Genomic DNA, 17,629 nt, shown 5'->3' on the forward strand with positions numbered 1-17,629 from the left:
AATGAAAATACACAAAATAGATTGAAATGTACAAAATGGCTTTGAAAACATGAAAAAATCACTCCAAAAGCAAAAAAAAAAAAAAAACAGAACAGAAAATTACAACAAAAATACACAAAACAGCAAAAAAAAAAAAAAAAAAAAACACCAAGGGTCTGCCCTGTACTACAAAGCTGGATAAATATATCCAGGATACCTCTACAAAGCAGGTTGTCAAAACATTTACTAAAGCCAGGTGATTTTAACCTAGCTGTGTGCGCGCTCACATTAAAGGGGTAAAAATTGCAGCATATGGAGGAACAGATTATTATTCTTAAAAATATGTAGAATTAAAATCCATAATCCAGGCTCCAAAGAAACACTGTTGCTGCAAAAAAAAGCTGTAAAGAGCTTTTTTTAATATATATATATATATATATATATATATATATATATATATATATAAAATTGTGAGATTAGACAATATTATTTAATCGGATGATTAATGGACTGCATCTGATCAGCCAGTTTACCTTTATTACAGCACAGATATGTTTTTATTCACGTAGTCCACCTCAATTTCCCAAACACTTGCACAAACAGGGATTGAAGCCAATGAAAGGGACGTGCTGCATTCATACTGCTAAATATTATTTATATTTTATATAGCCTACATTATGTTACTGCATGGGCCCTCACCACTTTGTGTATAGCAGAGTAGAGTGTTTCATTGTTGAGGCTCTCAGCGCCGCCAGCAGCGTGAATGAATGAATGATTTCATTGGTTTGTGGACACGGAGAGCGCCCAACGCACAAAGCTGACTTATGTAGATCAGTCCATCAGATGAAAATCCCTATATTTCCAATAAGATGTCATCAGATAAATGAAACGATTGCATCTTTCCATAAATATTTATTTCTGATCTGCACTAAACAGGATCTTCTAAGAATGGTCAGTAGGCGGGGCTTTTATACTCGCTAGATCTCGATCTTATCCACAACTTGGCCCATAATAATTCTCATATTGGCCATTATTTTAAAATGCTGACATGAATGTTAATAATGTGGCCCTTGGATCAGAAAATCACATAAGTGTGGCCCTTGCTGGGAAAAAATTTGCACATCTTTAATTTATTCCATTCCATGAAGCTAAACATGTCAAATCATAATCTAATTGCAAAAACAAAACAGGGTGAATGTCTGTGATGCAAACTGTAAATGTATCAGTGCGCACATGGCAAACAATCAATAGATTAATTAAGTCCTATTTTTTAACATTATAAAGCAGCCTTTTACTTAAAGGGCCCATGTTATGCTAAACTTATACACATATCACCCAGGCAGGCATCGGTGAAGAGGTGTGTGGGAGTGGCTGTGTGTCTCTGCTTGTGTATTGGTTGAGGTTACAAGGGGCGGGGTCAATTAGCATATGTGCGAAACATTTAGGTTCAACATTAAGATTTAACATTTAACATTTAGATTTAATATTTAGATTTAACATTTAGATTTAACATTTAAAATTTAGATATATGATTAAGCATTTAGATATGATATATAACATTTAGATTTGGATTAAAACATTTAAATTTAAACATTTAGATTTAACATAATATTTAGATTTAAATTAACATTTAGATATAAGATTTAGCATTTAGATATGATATATAATATTTAGATGAAATATTTAGATATAGATTTAACATTTAGATATAACATATACCAGTTAGATTTAAATATTTAGATATAATGCGTTTTTACCTCTATATATGTGGTTAAATGTTGTGTTAAATGTAGGAAAATGTGCTAAATATGAGAAAAGTGAGATAAATAATGAAAATATGTTAGCTACAACTTTTATGCTAAATTTTTACACTTGGCACCCCATATTTGTGTAGATTTGCTCAGAAAGTGACTTTTCAGAGGCTAAAACTCTGGAAAACAGCCGAGTTTGGGAAAATAAACCTCCAATACTATGTTTAAGTAACAAAAACTGCCGGTGTCATTTTTTGACTCCTCCATTACTGTTTGATCCCACAGAAAGTGTTTGTGCGTGTGTTTGCATTTCATGTAAACTTAATATTTTACAAATCTTTTCATTCTTTCTAAAGATCAAGTCTCTTATAACAGAAGAGGGAAATGTTTTTTTTGGTGAGGTTGTTGAGCTTGAGGATATTGATTGGCAGCGTGTCAGGAAAAAGTACTCACTCAGAATCCTTCTCAGATGCCTCTGATCTCTCAAGCATCATCTAAATCTGATCTCACCAGCCAGGAGATTCCTTGAAAGTTACCATGGGAATCAGCAATCTGGATTGCCTTTGTGCAGTGGGGGGAGAGTGAGAGGCGTGAAAATGATTTCAAAGAACCCAGGATGAATCACACTTCCACTGCAGCTGCCACTTCGTGCACAGTCTCTATCGTGATGTTTAAACGCTACCTCGCTGACAGTTTCATGAGAGTTTGCTTGAGGGGTTACATCATTGCAAGGTTCATTAAAAGTGTTGATAAACTGCACTTCTGTTATAATTAGTCATGAGCCAAACATAGATAAATTAAGCACATTTTTCAGCTTATACTTTTTTTTTTAATTTGTATGAATTGAATAACTCTTTAATTTTCCTGAGATAACAGATTCAAAAATACTTTAAAAAAAAAGTACATCATTGTCTGTGTATCAGTTTGCAGAGTTTGCAGAGTTTCCCCCATGGTAAGAAAAAACAAAACAGCACAAACTCAAACCTGCTATTGTTTACTTAACTGCCTTGTTCGCCTGCTCTCTATCTGACAGAAGAATATTCATAGGCTATTTTTCAGCATTCCATCCCTATTTGATCGATTTAGGACCATTTCTTTGCCGTCATTGTGATAAAACAGAAACTCAGTAGAAACTGACAGCTCATTTTGCACAAGGACAAAAAGATCTGAAGATCTGTGGTCGAGAGGGTTATTAGAGGTGATGCTTTAAAGGTCCCATGTCATGTTATTTTTCACCCATCTCCATTTGTTCTAAGAACCTCAAATACATTGAATTTGAGGTTTATTTTCCCAAACTCGCCTGTTTTCCAGAGTTTTAGCTTCTGAAAAGTCACTTTCTGAGCAACTTTACAGAAACAGGCTGATTTGCGGCCTACTTATGCATATTCATGAGTGGGCGTGTCTATAGACGGCACACTGACTTCCTCCTCCCAGCACGGTGACGTAGGGCCAGATGACACCCCGCCCTCCTCCCACCCACTCATGCTGCTTTATAAATATGAGACAGAGCGTGGGGGCGGGCGTTCACCGTTATATACATAGAAAATACATACACAGCACTGCACAAAGGAAGCTGAAATGCTCATCTTTGTGGGCGTGTCTGTTTACATGTCAATCACGGCAGAGAGCTTCCTGGAGGCACGGCTTCTCCAGCTCAGACCTGCGTCAAATTCGTCATTAAAGTGGGAACGCGTCATCAAATTGGAGCGGGGTGTTTGGGCTCGCCCTGCAGTCAGAAAGGAGAAAATCACAAAATCATGAAGCCCAAAGAGCACTTTGATGATGTTTAAAGCACAGAAAAGTCGATTTAGCTTAACATGGGCCCTTTAAGACTAGAGAAGGTTGCATATGTCAAGGTAGCAGTTGATTAGCATAGGCTGCTTGTTTGCAGATGTCGAGGAAAGAAAAGCGGAAGCTTTGCTGCCTGGGATGATATGTTGACTTGTTTTTATCAGTCAAATGAACCATTGGAGACCAATAGGGGCAAGATATAGAAAGTGTTGACAAATCCAGGCACATCTCACCCATGGAGGATGCAGGGGATGCAACACCCGCACTTTCATGAAAAACCAAAATTCATCCCCCTCACTTTTTACAGAGGGTTAACATATTGGTCCAGTTAGATTGATTGAATGGTGATCAAGCCAGTCAGAGCCAGCCATTTGACGAAGCCGCCATTTCAAGAAGGTAAACAAAGAGTTCACATCGATGAGTAATGAGTAAGTAAAGTGACAAAAGATGAGCAACAGGTGACAAAAAATGAGCAACAGGTGACAAAAAATGGTCCAAAATTGGCAAAAACGTGGCAAGAAAAGAGTGAAAAGTGACTAAAATGGGCCAAAAGCAGTCAAGAGTGGCAAAGAAATTGACTTAAAAGAGGAAATGGGTGGAATGTAATCGCAAACGATAGCTTAAATGAGCAAAATGTGGCAAACAATAGTGAAAAAGGGCAAAGCAGTGGAACTTAAAGAGGTAAAATGTAGGGAAAAAGTAAGTGTTATTTATTGGGCAAAAGATAGCTTATTTGGATAAAAAGTGGCAAAAAATGGTTAAAGAATCAACAAAAATTGATTGAAGTGTCAAAAAGAACTTTCAAAAATGTATAAAAAATAGAAAAAAGGGATATTTTTTGACAAAAGGAGGCAAAATCTGAAAAACAAAAAAAAAAAAGGAATTTGCAAAATGACTTATTAACAGCCTTATCAGAAACTAAACCGGGAGTCGACGGTTGCCCTACCCTTAGCACACCCTCACTTTTAAAAGCTCTGCTTCATCCTTTGCTCACTGAGTCAGTTTTTCTCTGACACTTATTTTTTCTCCTCTGGAGAAAATGCACTTCTGTAATTTGCCAGAGTTTTGAGTGAGTTATTTCCCTTGTGAGAGAAATCCACAAAGATGTTGTACATCATCATCGATTCCCAAAGTGCTGTGTCACCCTTGCCACAGTGACCTTGTGCTGCTCACATCCTACCCCACTGCTGCTCTGTCAACAACGTGACAAATGAGAAGATGGCATGCTTGAGCTACTTTTCCTCACAGAAGGGGGTAATAGAGCGATGACAGGAACAGAAGGAGACTGCGGTTGTAACTCTGAATTAAATTTGTACAAATTACGTGCTTCTTTTTTCAGAGGTTTCAACACTGATTGGATGCCTTTGGATGCAGATGCTAAAGGGGTGTTTGGTTTCTGCATGACCCTGACTTTTCTAATGTAAATAGACCCCCTGCACATAAAATCCATTTCCTCTTTTGTCAGAGCAGCCCTGCTTCCAGAAATAACTGTCCTGACACGGAGCATTACCTCAGAATTTCAACTGTTATATCTCACCATGTAGCCACTGTGGCTGCTCTTTGAATAAAACATACAATAAACTTTAAAGGCCACAACAATTATTGCAGGAGACGTGCGTACCACAGAGGGACATTGTGCTCCATTTCATAATATCACAGTTATGTCTTGGAATAGATGACCTTTTTGAACATTCCTCTTTGGGAATTTGTCATGTAAATAATACCAACGCACAAACTTGTCAGTCTTAGCTTGCAAAGGTAATTCCGTTCATATTGGTGGAGGTAAACTACAGCAGCATCTGGTTCTTTTATGACACCCCTGCCTGCCTGTTTATGCCTCATAGATGAATCAATGAATCAAACATCATTCAGGAAAAGGAAGGAAAAAGGTTGAAATTGCCGTTTGTTGACATTTTCACGCATTGCATTCTGGGATTTGGAGTCGCAGAGACGGGTGCATAGAAGTGTTTTTACTTCTTTCTGACATCATGGGGAATACTGGGTACAAACTAGAAAATGGTGTCAAGTGAATCACTGTCCTCCTTGTCTGGCCAAAAAACACAAAAAAATCACAGTTATGCTGCGTTCACACCAGATGCGTCAAGAAATGTCCGTACGTCTAGATTACATACAAAATCAATGGATAGATGCGTCCCAGATGCAAAATCTTTCCTGTGAGGCGGTGTGGTCACGTCACGTGCGTTGCCCGTGCGAGCGTGCTCCCGATTTTACTCATATTTGCACATCTGCACATTTGCAAGAGTTGAAAATATTGAACTCCTGCGGCTGTTTCGCATGACGAAAGCCAATCAGAGTCTTTGTTGACGATGATGTCAGGCCGTCAACACGGACATCGGTCTGTTCACCCATTCAACCAGGCTTTTTAACTAGGACCCGACTAGAAGGATTTGGCGTGGCCAACGCACTTGATGTGCGGATCGGACCGCACCGCCGCACAGGAAAGATTTCGCATCTGGGACGCATCTATCTATTGACTTTGTATGTAATCTGACGTACGGACATTTCGTGACACATCCGGTTTGAATGCAGCATAAGAACAAAGGAAAAACACTTCTCTGCATTACAGGACTCCACATCCCACAATGCAATGCACAAAAAAGTCTCCAAGCAGTGTTTATAGCAGTGGAATAGAAAACTTTCAACCTGCAATTATGACTTTTTCTTCTTTTTGGAGTAAATGATGTTGGATTCATCGATCCATGAGGCATACACTGTGATTTTATCTACTAAAAGATTAACAGCCGTTGCTTTAAATGAAACCGTCCAATGTGTTGGTTTTTTTTACCTTCAGAGCCCTTAGCTGACCGGCCCATGGGCAACACATATCTCTTCCAGATCTCTCATCATCTCATGGGTCTTACATCCACATCTCCAGATGTAACAATCAATAGCCATAAACAAAACAAAGATTAAACCGGACGCTAGGGGACAACAAACAAATCAAGTTTTCAGTCCAGCAGATACAATTGGAAACTGGAGCTTTGGATAGAAAAAGCCCATCAGCAGAGGAAAAGTGAGCCACAGAGCAACAACAAGGCCAAAAAAAAAGTGTCACATTTGCAAAACAAGTGTGTTTGCACAGTAAAATACGGTCTCTCTGCTCGTAAAGATGGATAAAGGGAGAATCAGATGTGTAATCCAATGGTATTGGCAAGATATTTGCACTGGTCAATCCAATTTTTATGGCTTTGACGACTTGATGTAGCGAGAAAGCTCCTGAGTGATCACTTTTATGCCAAGGTGCACATGTACGACAGTGTCCTCCCGTGCATGGATGATTTTAATTGGATAGCTGCACACATTAGCGGGTGGCTGCAGAGTCTTGCACGCGATGTTTATGTCGCTGTGATAACATGCTTGACAGCTGTGCATATTTCAGAGGGTGGAGAAGCCTGCATTGCAGTGCCTCACGGCTGCCATGCTCCTTATGTCACAGCAGCTCAGTGTCAGCGGAAAAATGAAGCTACATAGCTAAAGTCATCATTCTGCACTGTCATGATGGAGCAGTACAGCGCTACACCATCTTTTGTCTGGTTTTCTTTAGCTACTAAAACAACTAATATTGACTTTTGATGGCTAACCATCGAAAGAAAATCATTAAAACTCATTCATAATCGTGATTATCAAATGTTGCTGTTCTTGGTTTATCGATGTATATCTGTCAGAGCCGTTTCTGGCTTTGTCAAGATGCTGCTTGATGGCCCCCAGTTAGCCAAAACACATAGAGAGATTCCCAGTACATTAAACGGTCCAACAACTGCTACAAACTGTTACACTTTACAAGCTAAACAGTCGCAACAACCTCTCTTTAAAATTAAACATCTTAAGCCGAGCCACTCAAGGAAGATAAGTCATAAGAAATGATTAAACAGCGGCCCTTTATGTCAAGTAATAAAACAAATAGTGTTTTAAAATGTTAAAAATGTGGAGAGCAAGGAGACGACTCATAAACACGAGCTTATGTTAGCAATTTGTTTTATTTCTTTTTACTACATTTATTTCTAAACACATTTCTAAGCACATCCGAGCCCGAAACAGCGCTCATTACTGTAGTTATTTCTGCATGTATTCTTTTCTTTTGGTTTATGTCAGCAAGTCCCTTTACAATTAAAGTGACTAAAAACTCCTCCTTGTCAGTAGGTGGCAGTAGGTAGCTCGATAAGTCAGTATTGTTTGAATTATTTAGTTTTTTAAACAAGATTTAAAGCTTTTTTTCCCCTCAAAATACATACTGTATGTTTGGTTAAAAGGCTATAACATGGTTTCAATAATAAAATGTTTTTGAATAAAAGTCAAAAAAGGATTAAAGGAGATTAAATTAGTGCTTTTTTTCTTATTGTGTTTCCCTTTCCAGCATTGAATCCGACTCTTCCCAGTGTCCGTTCAGAGGTCTTCAAGCCGTGCGTGGAAGACAAAGATCTTGCCTTTTGTCTAAATGAGGGAGAATGTTCCATCATTGAAACGGTGGCCGGGGTTCACCGACACTGCAGGTGAGTGCGGCTGGAGCTCGTGTTTGTTTGAGGGCGAACAAGCGAGACATTTTGTTGCCTCCTCAGTTCTGACACTTTCTCTCCTTGCCCTTTCGAACCAATCACTAACCTCATGTCATTTTAATTCAAACCTATTTTTCCCTGCAGGTGAAAAAGCCTCTTTTTTCTTGAGCTATTCAATGCTTAAAAGAGGGAAAATTGTTCAACCAATGCACAAAGAATACATTAAAAGATGTGTGATGACAACCAAAAAACCTCACTGTGCTTTCAGAGTAACACAGGCTGTTCTTTTAATTATTAGTAAGGATATAGGAGGCATCCTCACTATTGTCTGGTTTTTTTTTTCCCCGTCACAGAATTTTGTCACGATTTTGACAATTAAGATCTAAACGTGTCAAAACTTTAGCACAGTGGTGCCTGTACTTTTGTAACTTTTTTGTTCAAAAATGTCCCCATTCATTTTGTTTGGGAATTTTCATGTTTTTAAGGTTTAACGGCTTCAACTTTGAGCCAACTTTGCTAATGCTAGGCTAATGCTAATCCAGTGTTCAATGACGCGGGCCAGCACCTGCATCCTCACTTGCGTTTTCTTCAGGAAATGCAAATATTCTAGTTATTATTGCATTTGTTCCTTTCAATCACTTTGACTGTGACTACCGGAAAAGAAATAAGATCTGAAATAAAGGGTGCTAAATGTTTTTGTACCTGCTGGGGAATTTACTAAGATTGCAGTGCAAATCGGTGCACATGCAGACGTGGTTGGGACGGCCCTTATATAAATTTAAATAAGCATTTTGCACGTTTAAGATAGAGAATGCAGAGGATTTAATTAAATTTTTATATTAAATTTCTGGCGACTCCATTGACTTTTATTTTTCTCTAGAATTAGTTTTTGATCACATTTGTTAAGTGATAATATGCGCCAGCTCAGATATTTTCACACCGCATTTCACTTGAACTAGATTCATATTTGAGAAAGTGAACATACAGAATACAGTTGTTTAAGATAATGTGTAGTGTTCTGATTTGAAAAATAATTACAATTTTCAAGCTTTTTTTGCCTCTTCCTGCACTGTATGTCTATTTCTGTAATATTATGTATTGTTTTTTTCAATTGTGCAAAATAGATACACAGAAATAAATACTTTTTTAAAAGAAAATATAGTAAAAAATATAATTTAAAATCAAAAATGTATTTTATTTTATTATCACTAGATATTTCAGGCGATCCCACATGGGGCCATGACCTCAAAGTGTAAAACCCTGTTCTAAGAAGATGGATTGCAGTGCGATAGAGCAGCAGGTGCACAAACCATTCAGATGGGGAGCCAAAATAAACAGTGTTGGCAGTAACTAGTTATTTTTATAACATATTACAGTAATATATTCCTTTTTGAAGTAACTCAGTAGTGTAACTCATTACAAAAGTGAAAAGTGGTAATATGATACTAGTTACACTAAAAGTAACTCAAGATACCTGCATATTTAATTTAAATGCATATTTGCTTTGTTTTCTCACTGTTTGCAATTATTTGAGGGAAAAAAGATGATCATTATTGTTAAATATAACTTATGGGCAACAAAAAAAAAAGAGATTTCTGCTCCTGAAACAGCAGAAGCATTTGAAACAAAACTTAGACCAATGTTATTCGAACACTATCAGTGTGATATAATTAGTGTTCTGGACCAAAAGTGACTCAAAGAGTAATATTGTAATACAACTATATAACTTTTTTATCCATGTAACTAGTAATATAAATATATTACAAGTTTAGAGTAACTTACCCAACACTGAAAATAAATAAATATAAATGAATGTGCTGTTATTTGAATGGCCTTAAAAATGTAATGTTATCTTTTACTAATTTAATGTAGTACTGTAAGTCTGGGGTACTCTCCTGGGTAGCGCTCTCTCTCAACCTAGTCTCACTCAAAAGCTTAAGAGTTCTATTTCATTTTTGAAACTTAACTATAGCATTAAACATTTGTTATTTTTGTTTTCGCTGTGTTACCACCTGCCTTTGGGACGTAACAAAAACAAGCACCGCAAACAGCTCCAGGTTTGATAAATGTGACTGCGCGTTCAACATTAATGTATTTATATTTCCTCCTCCCGATATTTTGCGCTCCACAGCGGAATCCGCCCACATTACATTCAGAAGCAAACTGACATGTTGCATGCTTGACAGACCCAATCCTGATTGCCTGGGGTTTGAACCGTTTATCAGTGCGTGTAGTGATGTATGCACACGTTTTTACAGCCGCAAACCTTTGGTAACCATTCTACAATGTGACACGAGAATGCTCTAAACTAGCTTTGCAGAATCAGGCCATGACAGCATATGCTTGCATAAGAAAGGCTAAATTGTCCCTTGGCCATGCTATCTTAATGCATATTTGATAAATAGCTTAAAGCATATATCTATTTGCTTATATTGCTAACAGGAGCACGGCACAGCCATGAAATAGGAAGAGAGTGAAGTCTTTTAATGATACCCATAGATTCATCAACTCCTCCAAATGATATGTTTGCACATCACACGCTCCTTTTGTGCTAACCAACAAAGAGACTGGCTGATTTCCTGTGACATCGGAGAGATTTTAATCACATATGCAGATTGTGTTTGAACTGCATATTAACTGTCAACTCTTTCTCAAAGTGCGGTGAATTCATATGTGCTGCTTACACAGAAAATGGCTTTGAATTTGCAATACTGGAATTCTTTCCAAAAACAAAGCTAAAAAAAAACCTAAAAATAGAGTAAATCTAGATGAGAAGGACAATACATGATGTGGACCAGATGGGATATACTGTATGTTGGAATAAAATCCAAAAAGCAAGTATTATAGGTGTACAAACATATTATGGCAGGGAAGTGATTATCAAAGATTGTTTTCTGTACTAACCTATGACGATTTAACTACGACATAGAATAAAAGAACATATTTTAGTAGTAAAGCAGCAATATTTAATGAGAATAAAGAGGTTTGTGTGTTATGTAGATTAAAGCTGCCACCGTTTATGACAACTAAACAATTGAAAATACTTGTGCCCTTGTTATATTAATTCCCTGCTATGATGTGTGTTCTCCTCTGCCCATTTTCTGCACAAGAAAGAATCCATAAATTGGTTTTCTTTTGCTTATTTGAAAAAAATAAAGACACAGGAAATGTAGATGGCTACCAAAGATTGATTCACCACCGCTGCTAACAGGGCTGTGTTCTGCTCAGGGAAACACTGAAGCCATTGGAATTGATTTGAAGTTGAGAAAAGCTTCAATGATCGCCTTGACGTCATCCTTTCCTCGAGGCATGAAGAGTAACAGAAGGTTTCCAAGGTGAAAAATAGAAAAAAAAAAAAGAAATGGAAATATGTGTTTAAAACAAGAATATCCTTTTATTTATGTGTTTGTTTGTCTGTTAGCAGGATTAAGTCAAAAGAACTAAACGGACTTTGACAAATTTTTAACCAAAGATTAAACTTATGTCATGAAAGATTCCATTTGATATTGGAGGAGATATGGTTCAATATACTGATTCTGGCTCAGTTAAAAAAAATCTCTATTCCTCATCATTGGCAAAACTTCAAAAATTCATATCTCGATTTGTTATTTATCAATCTTTATGAATTTTTCAGTTGGGTCGGCTCCTAAATTACTTTACTGAATCGGATCGGATCTGGACTGCGTAATTCATTGTGATTCTCCAAAACAATAGGGGTGCCCATCATGGGTGGACTGGGACAAAAATTCAACCTTGTCCATTTCATAACCCACTACATTATCAGAGGATATCACGAAACCATTATTTAGTCAGTGGTGTTCAACATGTGGCTCTTTATGTCTTAACTTTAATTATTTCCCAAGAAAATCTTATTTTTGCCTGATTTGAAAAAGTGTTGACACTTTTTTCAGATTTTAGCCACCTTTTGTCATATAATATAATTTCAACTTCCTTTTTGACAATTTTATCCATTGTATGTCCTTTCTTTATATTTGTGGCTACTTTTAATCCAAATAAGCAAACTTTTACCCAATAAATACTACTTTCCCTACATTTTCCCTCTTTTTGTTCCACGTTTGCCCTTTTTCACTATTGTTTGCCACATTCTGCCCATTTGAGCAACTATATACCACCTGATTCATATTTATTTGTAATTTTTTTTTTACTCTTGACTGCTTTTGGCCCATTTTAGTCACTTTTCCCTTATTTCTTGCCATGTTTTTGCTACTTTTGGACCAATTTTTGGCCACCTGTTACCATGTCTGCCTGCACTCGCCCGTCAAAAAAAAAGAGGCGGAGAGGCCCACTTTGGGTCGGTGGCTCACCAGGACAATGCCCAGTATGCCAGATGGCCAGTCCACTCCTGGTGCCCATACATTTGGATGTACTGTATTGTTATTAATGAGGGCAGAAATGCCCTAGTCCTAAATAAGCAGAAATAATTGAAGAAAAGTCAACTTAATTTTTTTTTAAATTATACTTGGCCTCTGTTTTTCTTAATTCTTTGGAGTGGTTCTCATCATCTCGTTCCGTCCGCGAAAGAGTGGGTCTATGGTATATGGTGTTCATATGCGCTACATGAGCTCAGAACTAGAAAGAGTGCAGGAGAACAGGAGGCGGGCTGAGCCCGTGAAAGAGGGTGACCTTTATCCACAATGTCTAATACAGTACCTGTGTTCGAGGAAGCATTAAAACATTATGCGATTGCACCAACGGCACCAAATGAATTAGTTACTCGCACATGATGGGGAAAAAAAGGTCGCTGTCTCGAGCCCCTGCCCCTGGTCCCCTTATTCAACTCATAAAACTCACGAAAGCTCAGAATAGTCATGAGATGTTGTACACGGTGCAAACGATTAAGAATGGACCAACGTTAAATGCTTACTTTCTGGTTTCTGGTAGCAAAGGTACTTACAAAGTTTCCTTAAGCCTCGAGATGACACTTTGACTGCACAAAGGCGAAAAAACAGCATACACATTCGCCGAAAGTATATATAAAAAAAAAAAAACACATACCAAGGTGGAGGAATACATTATCAAGATGTGTAGTGGAGCGAGCTGTCACACCAAATCATGTCACCTGCTTTCCCTTTTCTTAAATTCAGCAGCAGAGCACTCAGACAGCTGGTGATGGTGAGCCTGGAATAAAAAGTGCCTCTAAAGCGGCGAGCTTCATGTAGAGAGTCAGCAGCGGTGAATATACCTTAAATCAAATTAACAGTGAAAGAGATAATACATGTTCTCTCCTGATCCTAAAAAGACTGTGGGAGAGAAGTCAAATAGATCCTTCTGCTGCACGGACCTGTCAATGCAGATATAGTTACTTCCACACTTGTCACACCATGAATAATACTGTATGCCTGCTGTTCTTGGCTCAGCATTTCTCACCACACACAAGTGCACTTAGTTAGGACTATATTCTATATTTTATATATACTACTACTACTACTACGACTACTACTACTAGTATTGCTGTCAAATTGTACTTTTCTACAGATGAAGTGTCTTTGTTTAGGGGGCATTATAAAAGCAGTAAAAATGCACTGCAGTTATGGCCTCTGTCTGCAGCATGGGGTTGTATTTTAATGCCACACACAGTATCCAGGCATTTAGAGGCTGCGCAATGCATGCATCACAGCAAAAATGCTACTTGCCTTCTTCAACTGGTATTCATTGGCTGCGGTCTTATCTTGTCTGTATTATATAAAAGATTCCCCTAGAATATATGATTTTTCATTTTTTTTTTAATTTTAAATACAATATATTATTTAAAACTCTATTTTTTACTATAAATGTGCTTTTTGCAAGATAAAAACTGGAAAAAAAATGTAATTTTGCATTCTGGTTTGTTGAAATTTAGTTTTCCATTACATGGTTTTTACATTATACAGAATAAACTCTTTAATTTCTGATTTGTTTTTTCTGTTAAATGTGTTTACTTAAAACCAAACAGAATACAACCTGCCTGCCAGAGACTACATCAGCGCTGATCACATGGGGACTCATTCAGAATTGCAGTTGCTCATGTATTGAGCTTTGTACACATTTTCATTGTTTTGCTTCTACGCACGCAGTCACTATCCTCTATGTGTCTTTGTGCTTGTACACAGGCACATGTATAAAAAGCCTGGCAAAGAGTCTCTTATTACCATGGAAACTTCTTCCCTCATTAGTGAAAAGCATGCAGCAAGGGGAAAAAAAACAAAAAAAAAACAGTTGTTATATTCAGACTGCCACTGCAGTTACTTTCCGTCGTTCTGCTCGGTCTTCATTGATCGTGATCAACTAGACATTAAAATAATGACCACCCAAAGGTAGAAATGAGTGCCGTTGTGAATTATTCATGACAAATTTTGCACATTTGATTGCAACACCCAAAGCCAGGCTGACAAACGTGTAAGATGATATTATTATCAACATGGATTTGTTTGATGGGTTTCTCTATTTTATCTGGTTATTCACAGCCCATTAGTGCAAATGAATATCGAGGATATCCAATATTTCAGATAATAGTAAGATGTTAGGTGTGCACATGTATGCGCCTTAAGGGTTTTGATCATCCTTCGTGATAGAGGAAAACATGAGCTCTCACAAAAGGATGCAATAATTCCCTGATCGCTGGGGGGTTAAGCTTCGGGATAGGCTGCGAATGCACACGTTTGCCGCTCACCATCAGCCTATTTTCCTTTATTTTACCAGCACCAAGAAGGCATTAGCAGCAGTATTAAAGGTATCTGAGAAAGCAATATGAATCATATAAATAAAGACCGCAGCATCTTAACTTTCTGGTCTCTTATCTCCCGTCACATCTTTTTGCTATGGGGAGCCAGTACAGTGATTAAATTGTCACTGCACCGTCAGACCTTGACAGGCTCCGCTAATCCGCAATTCCGTCGCTCCTCAGATGATCCATCCTGCGTGAAAGGATGGTTTCCAGGCTTAAAGCCAGCGGACCATGTACCCCCCCCCCCCAACGTCTCCACCCACATGCTATATGAGACTTACCTGTTGATAGCTTTGAAAAGCAGAACTACGACCCATTTACGGCATTCGTTTTACACACGCTTGATTTGATTTTCGAGTGAAGCGGCGAAGGTAATCATGAGATGCAAAGAATGTTCACTCAACTGTCCTGTTTTTACAGTCATTGCAACAATCCACCAAAATATTCATGTCAGACCTCTGCGGCTTGATTTTACACCAGATCTTTGTTTATCTTTACCTTCATAAATGACAGATAAATGGCAAAATATAGCAAAAAAGTACCTACTATAATGAGAACTTACATAACTTATAAAGGGGTTATAATATAAGTCATAATACGAGTCAAATTAAAGTTGTGTTTATTAATTATTTATCTCATACATTTTCAACATAACATAAATCAATTCATTAAAGTTTTTCCATTTAACACTTAAAATAAATTGTGTTGGTTTGTGTCTGATGCAGGCAACTTTTTAAATAAAGTACATTTATATTAACATATAATACTGTGTAACATGTTGTCATCACCATAAGGATAAATCACTGACCTGACTTTTTTTTTGTTTTGTTTTTACAAATATCTGTATGAATTGAATCCCTCCAGTTGAATGCTTGTAGTTCAAAAAAGCAAAGAAAACAAGAATAAAACTGAATTCTCAGTTCTGCGGATTTGATAACCTACTTTCTGAAGCGTAGATATCTTCATTGTTTAAATTAATACATTATAACATCCTTCTTTACAATTTGTCATTATTAATTCTCTTGGAATCAACTGAGATCACATACCTCTCAGGAACAATAACAGTAAAAACGATAAATCTATGAATATACAGGGACGTCTGTCCAGCTGTCATATTTGGTCAATGTAATTGTTTTTTTTTTTTTTATGGTTTTGCTTTTCTTTTTGTTGTTTTGGCATATACAGATCTACCCAAGATTTACTTTTAATTACAGTTTAATTTCAAATACGTTACAATCTAGATTTTATTCTAAAGATAACATGGTATAAAAACAGTAGATTTTCCTTCCATTTTCATACTGTATGTAACAAAAATGTATTAATACATTGGTTATTTTCTTTGTCATCAAGGCATTCATCTTTAAATAGTTCCATGAATAATTTCTTCACTCATTCTCTCATATCTTGTGCTTTCCCCTCAAGTTACATTTAAATTCTGCGAGTCATTAAAAAACCGGTGGATGACAGAATACATGTCCCTTTCAGCTAACAAAAGCTGTTTTCTTTTGTTTTTTTCTAAGCTACACGGCAGGACACTGTGTTTTCTTAAGAAATGTGACAATTGAAAAGCTTTCACAGGGTTTTGGTTCGGTTTAACAAACAATCGTTACAAAAGACGTCACAGCTTTTATTTAACTGTTGCAATGTAAAAAAAATGTTTATTCATCCATGTCAGTGGATAGTCAGTTACTTAAACCGATACAGTTAAGTAGCAACCCCTCAAAAGGTTTGTCACAACAATCAGATCGAGGCTAATTATAGTGTTTTTTAAGCATTTATTCTACTAGTACAGTGCCTGTCGGAAGTATGTATCCATACAGTGGGAGGAGCCTAAGTAGAGTTGTCAATTATGGCCAAATGAGTGTGTTTGATGGTTGGATGTACAAAGAGGAGTACATACTCTGTAGTATTATAAAAGGGTATATTTGCGGGTGCAAAGTAAAATAGTGTGTGCAATTTCCCTGGTTTAATTATATGGGACGTGCATGATAAATGTGTTTGTAGTTTTTTTCTAACACATATTTATATTTTTCTCATTTGGTGTATTTTTCTGTACTGTATTTTTTTTGAGTCATTATGTGTATTTTTGTATGTTTCTGTTGTCTTTTCATGCATTTTTGTATAATGATTGTTTTTTGTTGCCATTGTAGTGTGATTCTGGAGTCATTTTGTGTATTTTGTATCTTTTTAGATTAGTTTTGTGAATTGATGTTGTCATTTTGGGTATTTTTTTTGGTATAAATAATTCGTGTGCGTGCGTGTGTGTGTGTGTGTGTGTTTATGGAACACATTTCTCCCCAACACGATGTCTGTTCGACCTGAACCTTTATGAACTGCTTACACAGAGCCAGAGTGTGTGCATCCATTATTTTGGAGTAATTTGGTGTTGCAAAACATACATTTTAATTTCAAAACACGCCCTCATCACACATAAGGTATTAATAATAAAAATGTACTAAATGAGTAAATTCGCTACACACGCACACGCAGAACTTCTTTGCTTTTATAGAGATATTCTGAATACATCCGTGCTTGAATTGAAAGTAAAAAAATAAACATGAGGTTCAGGCATACTGTAAATCAAATGCAGTTTAAAAATAAAGAATGCATGAAAACACAGACAACTCACTACAAATTGACTTATTGTGTAATAATCTGTAATAACATTGCCAGCCAAATTGATTAAATATGCTTTTTTAAAGACGTATATATGGTTAATGTTAGTATATTAACCACTATTGTGCAATACTAGGTATAGAAATAGTTACACAAACAAAAAATTAAGAATCCTGTCAATGAAAGCATAGTGTTCAACTGGTTCATTTATCTCATTCATAGGCATATGCATGTTTTATTTTGTAATATATAGC

General features: G+C 36.8%; 1 protein-coding gene across 1 annotated transcript in view; it reads left to right on the forward strand.

Annotated features, from left to right (window-relative positions):
- Positions 1 to 17,629, forward strand: part of nrg3b (neuregulin 3b) — a 230,417-nt gene that overhangs the window by 112,218 nt on the left and 100,570 nt on the right. The window contains exon 3 of the mRNA XM_028477084.1: positions 7,897 to 8,032. Coding sequence (XP_028332885.1) covers positions 7,897 to 8,032 — 136 coding nt within the window. The remainder of the gene's footprint in view (positions 1 to 7,896; positions 8,033 to 17,629) is intronic.

This window comes from Gouania willdenowi, chromosome 19 (assembly GCF_900634775.1).
Source record: "Gouania willdenowi chromosome 19, fGouWil2.1, whole genome shotgun sequence".
In the NCBI taxonomy this organism is placed as follows: domain Eukaryota; kingdom Metazoa; phylum Chordata; class Actinopteri; order Blenniiformes; family Gobiesocidae; genus Gouania; species Gouania willdenowi.